At 34.5% G+C, this 13,776-nt stretch overlaps 1 protein-coding gene across 1 annotated transcript; it reads left to right on the forward strand.

The window, feature by feature from the left end:
- Nucleotides 1–1,147: 1,147 nt before the first annotated feature.
- LOC100776231 (V-type proton ATPase 16 kDa proteolipid subunit) lies at nt 1,148–8,423 on the forward strand. Its single transcript, XM_003544645.4, has 3 exons — nt 1,148–1,473; nt 1,663–1,948; nt 8,124–8,423. Exons 1-3 carry the CDS (start codon nt 1,398–1,400, stop codon nt 8,254–8,256), a joined length of 495 nt encoding a protein of 164 aa, XP_003544693.1. The 5' UTR covers nt 1,148–1,397; the 3' UTR covers nt 8,257–8,423.
- The last annotated feature ends 5,353 nt before the right edge of the window (nt 8,424–13,776 follow it).

Consider the following 13,776-nt stretch of genomic DNA (forward strand, 5'->3'; position numbering starts at 1 on the left):
GTAAATTAAATTGATATAGAAAATTATTTTTACTTAATGGATGTAGCACAATTGACAATACACGGTTTGAAAGGATCTTAGTTCCATCCCAAAAAAAATTTCTAGGGAAGGGACGAGCAACTTTAAGTTGCTTGAGTTTCATATCAAAGATTAATCTCATAACTAACCCAAAAAACAGAACTTATGAGAATAAATCGGAGTCTCACGGAAGAGTGAAAGACTCTAATTATGGTGGTTAAAAAAAGTTATCTTTCATGGCTAGAAAAACAATTTTTTTCTCTATAAGGTTTTAAGTGAGGAAGCATATTGAAGAACATAAAAGTTTTAGAAAAAAGACCAAGAAATAATAAAAGAAAAAAAATAGGCGGGACAGTGTTGAGAGATTAACTCGTTTTTATTATAGTATGGATAATTATGTATGTTGAGGAGTGTTAAACTCACACTCTTTAACACACTCCTATAAATACATTTTTCTATTAATTAAGATTCATTAAAAACCATAAAATCAGAATAGAGAATCATTAAATATGATATATGACCCACACAATTTTATGATTTTCAATAGATTTCAACTAATAAAAGGGAATGTGTATAAGAGTGTATTCTTAGCATTTTCTATGTATGTTAGGTCTATTAATGTGCTTATTCTTATGTGTGTCTATTATTCATTAAATTTAATTATTTTAACTTCTGGTATTGGTAATTATTTATTGAAAGAGAGAAAAGATTATATATCATCTAGATAAATTTATTGATTTTTATGATAATTACTTTAAAAATCATATTAATAATAAATTATAATTAGACAAGGTGGTGAAAGTATATAACCATTAAACTCTTATTTTGAAAATCAAATAAGTCTTTTGAATTTGAAAGCAACAGCATTCTTGGCCCCCTAATAGTTTAAGTCTGACTTGGTCACTGACCTAGTAGGAAACATTCCACTTCTAACATACTGGGTCTCGCTGAGTCGACCACAAGGCCAACAGTAACTCCCGGATGATAATGAGGTTCATACATAATTTAGCCAAAAGAAAAAGAAAATGGCCAAGCCCACCCTGGCAACAACTACATTATTTTCAGTAGACCCAGGCATTACGGTAAGGAAAAAAAAACAAAAAAAGAACCCACGGAAGAGGAAAGGGCATTATGGTAAAATCAGATAACTCGATCCTTCACTCTCACACTTCAATCTGTCTCCATCTGTACCAATCCAAATAACTAATAACTTTTTCCCCAAATATCAAAATTCATTCCCTCATTTCACTTTGATCTGATCCCAATTCCATTCATTCATTCATTCGTTCTTCTTCTTTCACCAACAACAAAGAAAACAGAGAAACTTTCATTTCATATATTTTCATCATCGCAGCAAAGGAATCAATCAATCAAAAACCATGGCAGGCTTCAGTGGCGACGAAACCGCTCCTTTCTTCGGCTTCCTCGGTGCCGCTGCGGCCCTCGTCTTCTCCTGTTCGCCACTCTCTCTATCTCTCTCTTTTTGTTTATAATTTTTTATTTAATTTAACGATAACAACAATACTACTAATAATAATACCAAGCTCTAGCGTGAGTTATTGAAAACTTTCTGTTATCTGTCTTTGTTACGGATTAAAAAAATATGATTTATTCCGTGGCCTTTATTTTTATTATGATTGGTAGGTATGGGAGCGGCGTACGGAACGGCAAAGAGTGGGGTGGGGGTGGCGTCGATGGGCGTGATGAGGCCGGAGCTGGTGATGAAGTCGATCGTGCCGGTGGTTATGGCGGGAGTGTTGGGGATTTACGGTTTGATTATTGCGGTTATTATCAGCACTGGGATAAACCCAAAGGCTAAGTCTTACTATCTCTTTGATGGCTATGCCCACTTGTCCTCTGGCCTCGCCTGTGGCCTCGCTGGCCTCTCTGCTGGAATGGCCATTGGGATTGTTGGTGATGCTGGTGTCAGGTAATTGTTATTCATTTTCATTATCATGATCATGCCATGTATGCCTATGGACACTTCTTGAATGTTAGGTGTAGTAAGTGTTGGAGATCTTTATATTGATTAGTGATATGGCGAAAATAATGTGTGTAGGGGGAGGGAATGAATTTCAATATTTTGATAGTAATGAAATTGATTAGATTGTTGTCTCGTAAAAGTCACATATTTCTTTTTGTTAGCCATTGCTATCTTTATGGTAACTAGTAAGTGAACTTTCATATTGGTTCAGGGTATTGAAATGTATTCCGTTTGCAATTTTGTTTAATTTGTGCTATTATGTAGTTTAGTACTTTTCCCATTCAAACTCGTTTTCTGTTGATCCTTAAAAATGTTAGCTAAAGGAGTATGAAACTATGAATCATGTTTGCATGATTTAGGTGTTGAATTGTAAACTTAATTAAAATCAGGGACTAAATTGTGAGTAAGAAACGTTTTCAAGAACCAGTGCTATTTTACTTGTGAATGCAGTGTTCCTCATCACTAAGGTTAGATGCATTACACATGTTCTGTTATTTATTATGGATTTTGTACCATCATTTCTACATGTTTTCACTTGAGCATTCTTTTTCGTGATGTGGAAATTAGTAATTACTAATGCTTGCTAAATAGGCATATTTAACTTCTCCAAAATATCTGCTTGTGGAAATTGCTGCTCAGTTTAATTCCTGCCGCCAATGTTGTGTGCTTGCAATTCATTATATGTTGTTGGAGTGTAATATGCCTTAATGTATGTTGTCTTATGGACATATAAGACAAATGAGCTAATGAAATTTATCTGTAAGATGCTTGCTTTTAGTTTTTTTTTAGTTTTTTGTTTTAAGACATCTTTTGTATCTCTTTCTAGTCATCATTTTTTAGGTGGTATTGGAAAGGGTAAAATATTATCAATCTAATTTGGAGGGTTGACCACCGTTATATCACTTGTGTTATGTGAATGAAGGCCTACTTTCGCCTTTCCGGTGATTGTTATGAGAAGGAAAAATTCATAACTATGTGTTACTTGTGGAGATAGTTATCTATATTAAATCTCATTTGGAATTTTCACTTTTTTTGTGAGTACAATGATGATAGGGCTGTGGGTTAGAATTCTAACTTTATTTCATGTTGTTTTTTCTTTGAAAGAAATATTGAGTGCAAACATTTTTGGCTGCTGCCCCACTCTTTCTCCATTCATATATAAATGTTGACAATGGAAGGTTGATGTAAATAACTAAGCAACCATTTTCAGATTCTTAATGCTTATTTGGATCCTGGGATTTATCCATTTGATGCTTAATTTATTCCCTTTTGGCTCTTTCACCTTGCTTTTGTAGTTTTATGCCTTGCTAGTTGCTATCTTGATTTTCCTCCTTCAAGTCGTGTTTTGGTGTGTTAGAAAATAGGTTGTTATATCCCTATTGTACTAGGCTACTGTTCTTCTTTTTGACTTTATGTATCTCCTTTGTTCTGAGTTTTTTGTAAAAGCTTCCTTGTGTGTGTGTGTGTGTATATGTATATGTGTGTATATATATATATATATATATATTTATATAAAAGAGAAGCTGAGTGTTATGAAAACACTCAAGCATTTCATCCAAAAGGGCCTCTATGCGCTGCTTGTCCAGAGCCCTCGGTTTGGCACATGAAGTGCATGCGCTGCCCTCTCTATTGGTCAGAAACTTTCTGCAACAGTACAGAACGACTTGTCGGACCTCCCTGGACCTAGATCTGGTCCTGCATCTTCAATATCTCTATTCAGTAGTGTTGGGTTCTCAAGTTGGAAACTTTCATGAAGGTTCTGTTTGTGTGAGTTCGACGTCTTGGTTTGCACAGCTCCTCCTTGTTATAAGATGGCCTCCACAACTTCTTTTGTTGGTCCCACAATTTTGAATCTTAATGGTTGTAAAAGTTATTTGTCCTGGTCTGCATATGTGGAACTTTGGTTCCTTGGCTAAGGGCATAATGACCACTTGGAGAAAGAGTTCACTGAAGTACAAGCAAATAGTCAGGAACAATGGAAAAGGCTTGACTTCCAGCTCTGTGCCTTGTTGTGACAGTCTGTGGAGCCAAATATCTTAGGAACCTTGAGGTCCTTCTAAACCTATTACTCTTTTTGGAAAAAGGCCCAAAAGATCTATGCCAATGACATTCAGAGATTGTATGATGCAGCTGCCAAGTTGACATCTTATAAGCAAACAGATCATGATATGACCTCATTTGTTGCTTAAATTCAATCTGCAATTGAAGAACTAACTATGCTCTTAGATGCTGACTCAATGGAGGAAATGAAAAGGAAGCATGACAATCTGTACGTGGTGCTGGCCTTATGTGCCATGAATCCAGATTTTGATCATAATTGTGATCAATTCTGACTAGTCAAGAAGTTCCTTCAATGGATTGCCTCATGACACGTCTTCTTCATCTTCGCACCCCAAGGAAGATTGGAAACTCACTTGAGCATTCTGAATCTTCAGCAATGGTGTCTACTAGAGGAAGAGGGGGTCATGGGAATCGTGGAGGATGTGGTGGTAGAAACACGAATTCAGACCTTCGATGCTCACATTGTAAGAAGTGGGGCCCCGCCCAAGACAAATGCTACTACATAATTGGTGGCCTGATAAAACAGCAAATGTCACCAAATCAGAAACACTTGATCCTAAGTTTTCTGAAGAGAAGTATTAAGAATACCTTCGATTGAAGTCCAACAGTCAAACTCAATCATCTTCGGGCCCGAGTACTTCAACAACTTGCATTTGTCTATGGATAGCCAAGGTCCTTGGGTAATTGATTCAGGTGCTTTTGATCATATTTCTGGTAATGACTCTCCATTCACCTCTAAGTCTGCTCCAAAATTTCCTCATTTGATCACCCTAGCAAATAGTACCAAAGTCTCCTCTAAAGGAGTCAACAAAGTCTCCATTTCTTCTTCTTTAAACTTGAATCCAGTTCTTTTTGTTCCTAATTGTCCTTTCAACTTAGTTTCTCTTAGTCAACAGACAAAATCATTAAACTGTCCTGTAACATTTGATGTTGATTCCTTTGTTATACAGAAATGTGGTACGGGTTAGTTGATTGGTGTAGGACATGAATCCAGTGGTCTCTACTATCTTGTACCCAGCCCGTTTGTGTCTTGTTTTGCATCCCCATCTCCTAAACTTATACATGATCGCTTGGGTCATCCACATTTGTCAAAGTTGAAGAAAATGGTTCCTAATCTCAGCAAACTTCAAGTCTTAGAGTGCCAGTTATATCAATTAGGATAACATGTCAGATTCTTTTTTCCAAAGAGAATTGAAACAAGATGTAACTCTACTTTTTCCACTATTCACTCTGATATTTGGAGTCCTAGCCGTGTCACATCTTTTGGTTTAAGATATTTTTTTACCTTTATTGATGAATACTCTAGATGTACTTGGGTTTATTTAATAAAAGATCGATCTGAACCTTTACCAATATTCATGTCGTTCTTTAATGAAATCAAGACCCAGTTTGGAATAGAAATTATGATTCTTAGGAGTGATAATCCCAAAGAATATTTCTTCTCTAATCTCTCTTCATTTTTAACCACACAAGACATTTTACATCAGTTCACAAGTCCTCACACCACAAAAAAATGGTATAGTGGAAAGAAAAAATAGACACTTGGTTGAAACTGCATGTACCTTATTGCTTGGTGCAAATGTTCCTAGTCATCATTGGGGTGATGCCATCCTTACTGCTTGTTTTTAATTTAATAGAATGTCATCTTCATCTCTTGAGAATAAAATTACTCAATTCTCTTTCCAAATAAACCCTTATTTCATGTCTCATCGTATTTTTGGTTGTACTTGTTTTGTTCATGATGTTTCTCTAGGTCAGGACAAATTATCTGCGAGGGCCATTAAATATGTCTTTTCTTGGCTACTCCCATTTACAAAAGGAGTACTGTTGCTACTCACCTGACACTAGATGGTACTACATGTCTGCAGATGTCACCTTCTTTGAAGAAACTCCCTTCTTCTCTTCTTCAATGCAAGATTTCAATTTTGTCCAACAAGTTTTACTTGTCCCATCACTTGATCCACTATTGTCTCCAGTTCATGAAATCCCTATTATGGACACAAGTCAAGCCACCTCTCCAACCAGCCCTTCTTCATGACCTCACACCACTTCATCACCTTATACTACTCACCACTATGAGACACACAAAGAGTTATCTAGTCCTATGTCACATGGAGAGTCCTCTGCTTCATGTCTGTCACCTTTAGCTATTCATACATCGTTTCCAATAGATGACGACTCTAGGTGTCCAATTAATCTTAGGAAAGGTATTAGATCTACTAGAAATTCTCATCCTATTTATAGTTGTTTGAGTTATCATCGGTTATCTCCTTATTTTTCCTTTGTTTCATCCATATCACCTCTCATCATTCCTAAAATTATCCATGAAGCACTTGATCACCTTGGATGGCGACAAGCCATGATTGTTGAAATGCTGGTTCTTGAAAGCAGTGGCACATGGGAACTAGTTTCCTTACCACCTGGGAAGAAGATAGTTGGTTCCAGATGGGTGTATGCTATTAAGGTTGGGCCTAATGGTGAAGTTGATCACCTTAGGGCTCGATTGATGGCAAAAGGGTACACACAAATATATGGTCTTGATTATGGTGATACCTTTTCTCCTGTGGCCAAATTCACCATGGTCCGTCTATTCCTTGCTATGGCTATCATTCGCCATTGGCCTCTCCATCAATTGGATATTAAAAATGCTTTCTTACGTGGAAGAAGAGATATATATGGAGCAACCCCCCTGGGTTTGTTGCTCAGGGGGAATGTGGGTTAGTTTGTAATTTGCCTCGATCTCTCTATAGCCTCAAACAATCTCCACGAGTTTGGTTTGGGAAATTTAGTAAAATTTTACAGGCTTTTGGATTGGAGCGCGGTGAAGTAGATCATTTAGTTTTCTATTGTCACACTTCTCTAGGAAAGTGTATTTATCTAATTGTCTACATTGATGACATAGTTATTACAGGGAATGATGCTGCTATAATTTGTCCGCTGACAAAACACCTATTCAACCACTTTGAGACCAAAGACCTTGGGTGTCTAAAATACTTTTTTGGTATTGAGGTGGCTCAATCAAATGAAGGCATTGTTATTTCTAAAAGAGGGTATGCTTTGGATATCTTGAAAGAAACATGCATGATTGAGTGTAGACCTGTTGACAGTCCCATGGACCCAAATCAAAAGTTGATGGCAGAATGGGGTGAACCCTTCAATGATCTTGAGCGGTATAGGAGACTAGTTGGGAAACTCATTTATCTAATAATCACTAGACTTGACATCTCTTTTGCAGTTGGGGTAGTTAGTCAATTTATGCAGGCTCCTCACATTGATCAATGAAATGCTGTAATTCACATTCTTTGGTACATTAAAAGGACTCCAAGACAGGGATTGTTCTATGAAAACAAGGGAAACACCCATGTTATTGGGTATTGTGATGCTGACCAGGCAGGCTCTCCTATAGACAGATGCTCTACTATTGGATATTGTGTATTCATAGGAGGAAATCTGATTTCTTGGAAGAGCAAGAATCAAAATGTTATTGCTCGGTCTAGTGTAGAAGCTGAATATAGGGCCATGGCTTCAGCCACTTGTGAACTGATGTGGGTCAAACAACTCCTCCAGGAACTTAAATTTTGTGAAGTTCAGCACATGCAATTATATTGTGATAATCAGGCAGCACTTCATATTGCTTCTAATCCAGTATTCCACGAAAGAACCAAACACAGAAATTGACGGCCACTTTGTTCGAGAGAAGTTGTTGGCTAAGGAAATTAGTGCTGAAAAAATTAGCTCTAATGATCAATCTGCAGATATTTTGACTAAGTCATTGAGGGGACCTAGGATTCAATTTTTGTGATCCAAGCTTGGTGCATATGATTTATATGCTCCAGCTCTGTTCTGGGTTTTCTGTAAAAGCTTCCTTTGAAAGCTAAGTTTATATGTATGTAAGAGAACACTCAAGCATTTCCCATCCAAAAATATCTCATTATATTCAAGTGCATTTGTGTGGGTGCTTGCTTTTCTCAGCTAAATTATAGTTTGTTTCATAGATCTATGTAATGTTATTATTAACTGAATACTTGGACGCTGAGTAAGGTAATTCCTTTTTTGTCAGGGCTAATGCCCAGCAGCCGAAGCTGTTTGTTGGTATGATTCTTATCTTGATTTTCGCTGAAGCTCTTGCTCTGTATGGCCTCATTGTGGGTATCATCCTCTCATCTCGGGCAGGCCAATCTCGTGCTGATTAAAAGGAGTCAACTTGGTGGTACTTCGTAGTTCCGTAAATTTTATATCAGGCTTGTATTTGAAATGGGAGATACTTGTCTTTTATATATTACTATTATTTCATTTGTTTTCGTACACAAACCCTGTATCCAAACTGCATCAGTTTTATGAAGCATTTTCCTTTGGATTACATATTTGGATGGCTTGTTTGAATGTTTGTTATGCAGAAACTCTTGAAATTCTTGATAAACTAATACAAGCTAAAAGTTAACACTATTGGTGACCTGCATATCTTTGTTGCAATATGAACTTTTAACTTACTGATACAAGCACATGCATTCATGAAACTAGGATTATTATCACAGTTCATAACTGATGCATGTGAGAAGGCATCTATTAGAACAAAAGGAAATGCTTGCTTTCCTTCTTTTGATGAAGATAAAAGTTAGTTTGGGGAAAGGAAAGCTATCACATTCCAAGACCAAGAATCTTCAGTTGCCTCAAGAAGTCATATAATGGCAGTGGGAATCAAATCTTGAAGACTTCCAAACATAGTGCTGAGTACATGTATTCACATACATATCACGTATGTATTCTAGCTGAGATAACGTGAGATGCAACTTGCATTTTTCCCAGCCTAAAGCCGAAGTGATGCAAATAGAGTAAACAACTCAAATATTGACACATTTGTGAGCTTGGTAACGAACAACATCAATTAAAAATAAAATGGCATGCGTGAGCTTTGCTTGAGAGATGGAAAGGGTGAAGAAGGGGCGAAGGAGTAAGCTGAAATGCTGAATGGGGGGAACTTTAGATTCATTTGTATTTGTGGTTTGGACAATGTGACATGAATTTCAACATAACATCAACTCTTGAAATTGAATGATGCGCCACAATAGTTGAGTGAGAGCATATGTGAGTAAAATAGAAAATAAGATATTTGTAATTTGTAATAACTTTTTATCACCAGAATTTAATTTTATATTTTAAAATATGATTTTCTTGCAGTTAAAATTGTCATAATCGAGTTAATAAAAAAAATTAAAAATGAAACAGTTTTCAAAACAATTAATGAATTTTTATTTTTTTTCATTAACTTAATTATGACAGCTTTAAATCATCAAAAATCACATTTTTTTTCTAACAGTCAAAAGTCATCACAAATTGTGGATTTGTAATTTTTTTTTCGTTTGACTCACACAGTAGAGAGGGACTAAAAAGAGCATCATGTGAATTCCAAGGACAATAAAAAGTAATTTTAAATTTGAAGGACTAAAAGAAATATCCAAATTTAAGAGACTAAAAACATTTAAGCCTAATCAAAATAGATTTTGGACATTTTACAAATGGAGCCTTCCACTTGTTTGGTTTTGAGATTTTCAACAATACCTTATTAGTCCTAATAATGTTGCAAGTCTTATAAGTTATAGCATAGTTCATTGAGCCATTTTGCATTTAGATTTTCATTTTGTTTGCTTTAATATTATCAATTGAAATTTTTTATTCATAGGAATCGATAAACAAATATTTAGAGGTTTACAATAACTCTCGCATTCTACTCAAGCAATTAAGCTAGATCTCCTTGGTTAATATTATCATCCAAATTACATAGCTTGATCATATTAAATACTGCCTCATGTCTTCTTTTTTTTTTTTGGTCAGGGATGAACCCTGACTAGAGACCTCTATAAAAATGAACTCAAGAAGAGTCAGTGATAATAGGCAAATACAAAAAATCAGGAACACAACAAAAAACATGACAATCAAAAGCACTTAGCATCCCATGCCTTAGCAAGAGCATCAGTTGTTTGGTTAGCTTCTCTAAAAATATGAGAAAAGGTAACTTCCAATCTTGAATCCACTATCTCCTTAATTTGTTGAACCAAGTTATAGTTTGAATGAATAGTTGGGCAACCGTATGTTATAAGCTTAATTGCTATCTTAGAATCAGACTCAACAACAATATAGTTAAAGCCTCTGTCACGAGCAATAGTTAGACCTTTCAAAATCCCCCAAAGTTCTGCCCGCAGAAAATTGCAATTACCGATATTAGAGGAGAAAGCAAAAATCATGGCATCACTGTCATTACGGACCACAACACCATAAGCTGCCCGCCCAGTCAAATGATTATGAGCACCATCAACTATCGGACACTACTAAGTAAACGTAACCAACTAAATTAATAAGTCAATTATATTATGAAATAAATAATGTTATTATATATAATACTAAAATTTTTAATGTATATTTAATGTACATATAAATTTTAAAAATAAATTTTGTGATAATTAATTTTGATATAACTCATATGAATTATTTAATCCGTATATTTTTTATAAATAAAAAATATTTACTATTAAAAAAATAATTTATTAATAAATTAAAAAAATTTGAATTAAAAAAAAAAATACTTACGGATCATGTAATCTGTATGAGTTAACTCATACGGATTATGTGATCCGTATGAGTCATACGAATTACGTAATTTATATGAGCTAATCCGTATGACTCATACGGATCACGTAATTCGTATAAGGCATACGGATTATGTAATCAGTAAAAACAAAAAACATATTTTTAGAATTTTGTTTTAATGTTGGGTGCACAAGCAATATGCTTGGTGCACCTAGGAAAGCCCTCAACTACCTCATGTCATTCTTTTAAGGTGGAATTTAAAAGTGCAACTTCTTTCTTTTTATGACGTGCAAGTAAGATATGTAAGATATTTCTTGCATTAATTATTTTTTCACAAAAATTCCCTTAATTAAAACTAGTTTTTGAATAGGAGAGAGAAACAAACCCTAATGCTTGTTTGTTTTGTTCAAAGGGGTAATTTTGGGGAAAATAACAAATTTAATGTTTTCAATTAAATTAATCATTTTTTTAATCTTGATGAATTACTTATTTAAACCTTATAATAAGTACTGAAGGTAGTATTAATTATAATACTTTACAACAATAATTTTTTATAAATATTATAGGTTTAATTAAGTTTTTAGTTCCTAATTTTTTTGAAATTAAGTTTTTAGTCTCTAAACTTTTATTTGATTGGTCAAGGTCTTTAAACTTTTAAAAATTTCAGTTTTTAGTCCTTGAACAAAAGTTTAAACCCTTATTGTTATTTATTTAATGAGATTTCAAGAACTAAAAACTTAATTTAAAAAAAAGTTTAGGGATCAAAAACTTTAACAAAAAAACTTGAGGGACATTGGTTAGCAAAATAATCATTTAGGAACTAAAAACCTTAATAGCAAAAAGTTGAGAGACCTTGACTAATCAAACAAAAATTTAAGGACTAAAAATCAAATCTAAAAAAAATTAAGAATTAAAAACATAATTAACCCAACATTATATTATATTAATGTATTCTTAAGTTAAGTAAATTTGATGTACAAAATGAATATAATTCTTTCTTTTTAAGCTTAAAAAATAAAGGAAAAAGAGGTTGTCTATAGTGCATAACATTCGTGCAAAACTCACAAACCACCTTTTTACTGTTTAATTGTATATTGCGGGTAATGCCCTTTACTTGGAAATTTCTTTTATATCCTTCAATTGTTTTTTCCATCTTCGTTTTATATCTCAATTACTTCGATTGATATACAACTCAAGTAAGTTCAAATAAAAATTAGGGTTTTAGTGAGAGCTCCGTTTCAGGAATCCTAAAGTGGTGAAGCTTGCAAATTTAGGGATTGAGAGATGTCACATTGTATGTTAGTGGCCGAGTAATAGTATCCTATGTCAAAAAATTAGGAGTGGGTAAACGGGCTCAAGTCCATGAACTGATTAGCAGGACACGTGATCCAATCGGGCCACAAACCAACTTTTTTTATAAATCCATGTCTATGCAGGATTTTGGACCTGTCCCACATAATTTGCGAGCTGTGTTATTTATGTTGAAAATTTATTTAGCTGTGTTAAAACTTTTATGATTGAATATTTGTTAGAGATTTTTGATATATATATATATATATATATATAATATTAGTGTAATTGACTATTTTTTAAAAGAAAAATATATTTATTTTGAAATTGCACTTTTTTTTTAAAATTAGTCCGCATTTGGCCTGCAGGATCTATTGGGCGAGGACGGATCAATGTATTAAATCCGTGTAAGATTGCGGGATAGGCTGACCCGGTCTGTTGCTAATACGGACTTACGCACACAGGTCGACTCCTTTACCCTTTTTGGTGGACAAGGACATGTTTTTACCTTGGCTATGGAGAAGAAGACGTGCAAAGGATCATCAAGGGTAACTTGTATGGATTGCTGCAGAAAATTGTGGTATCGTGCAACAAGTGTGGGTATTGTAAAATTGTTTTCCCCCCCTCCTTTTCTTCCATTTTCTTGATCTTCCACTTTCTCTCTTTTGCTTTTTCTTTTTTCAATTTCTTCTTAATTTGTTATTGTTATTGGTGTATACATTTCTATAGACAATTATACCCGTCAATTTTACTGCAACCCCTATTCTCTTTCAATTCCAACCGCAATGTGTAGTAGTTAAATGATAAAATAGTAAACAAAAAATGTAAACACAAAATTAAATTGATAAAAGGTAACTGTCCACTATCTTCCAAGTGGTGCTTCACGTTTCTCCGTTCCACAGTCAGAGTAACGGGCACACGTACTACCATCGCTTCTTTTTTCTACTTATCGCAACTTCCACTTCGTAATATATTATCCATTGAAGTTTCATTCACTCCCTCCATATTTCCGTTGTCAGTATTCTCTCATCTCTTCTGTAAATAATAATTTTCAGAGTGATGGTGAACGACAGGTTACAGACTACAGGATTATGCAGCTACTGTAGTGTGGAGAGAGGCTGAAACGACGTTCTACAAAGGACAAACGGATGCCAAGTGACTGGAGACAGAGACAGCAGGTCGGTATCATGTCTCTTTTGCGGGTAAGTAGGATGGATGGGATTTCTCCTACTCTCACTTCATCATCTTTTTTCTTTTTCTTCTACTCACTGAATTTTTCATCAACACTAGTATAATTACTCAAGTTTTATCACCTTATGATAAACATGTTTCTATCAATGAAATTTATATTTATTTACATAAGCATACTCTTCTACATTTCCTTTTTCTTTTTGCAAATGTATATTCTTCTACATTCAGGTGTTGCTTTCTCTATTCATGTATCATCATTATTCGATGTTCGAAGGGACTGCTCTCTCTAAAATTAAGTAATTGTCCTTATTTTTTAAATGAATTTTCAGTTAGAGTGAATGAGACAATTTAAAATACTAAAGAATTTTAAATTCTGAGAATTTTAAATGCTTTAATTTAAATTTCTTTATTTTTAAAATTCTGTGTTTGGATACAACCTTTCTCTTCAACAATCACAGAATTACCACCAAATAACAGTTCCAGATTTCAAACTAAAACCAACAAGTCAGACCCAAAGCTTCAAATTCAGAGTAAGTAATTCAACCTTCTCATATTTAGAATCCACCTTTTCATTTTTAATTATCACAACACTAAAGCACCCTTTACGTCGTCGTTTCGTTCTTCCTCCACTTGACATTAGCCTTGCT

The sequence above is a fragment of the Glycine max genome, chromosome 14 (genome assembly GCF_000004515.6).
Source record: "Glycine max cultivar Williams 82 chromosome 14, Glycine_max_v4.0, whole genome shotgun sequence".
Taxonomy (NCBI): domain Eukaryota; kingdom Viridiplantae; phylum Streptophyta; class Magnoliopsida; order Fabales; family Fabaceae; genus Glycine; species Glycine max.

What these genes read in the sequence shown, in the direction of transcription:
- LOC100776231 (XM_003544645.4), top strand. Translation starts at nt 1,398, where the DNA reads ATGGCAGGCTTCAGTGGCGACGAAACCGCTCCTTTCTTCGGCTTCCTC. An exon ending in TGCGGCCCTCGTCTTCTCCT is followed by an intron (nt 1,474 to 1,662) that starts GTTCGCCACTCT and finishes TATGATTGGTAG; the next exon opens with GTATGGGAGCGGCGTACGGA. An exon ending in GTTGGTGATGCTGGTGTCAG is followed by an intron (nt 1,949 to 8,123) that starts GTAATTGTTATT and finishes CTTTTTTGTCAG; the next exon opens with GGCTAATGCCCAGCAGCCGA.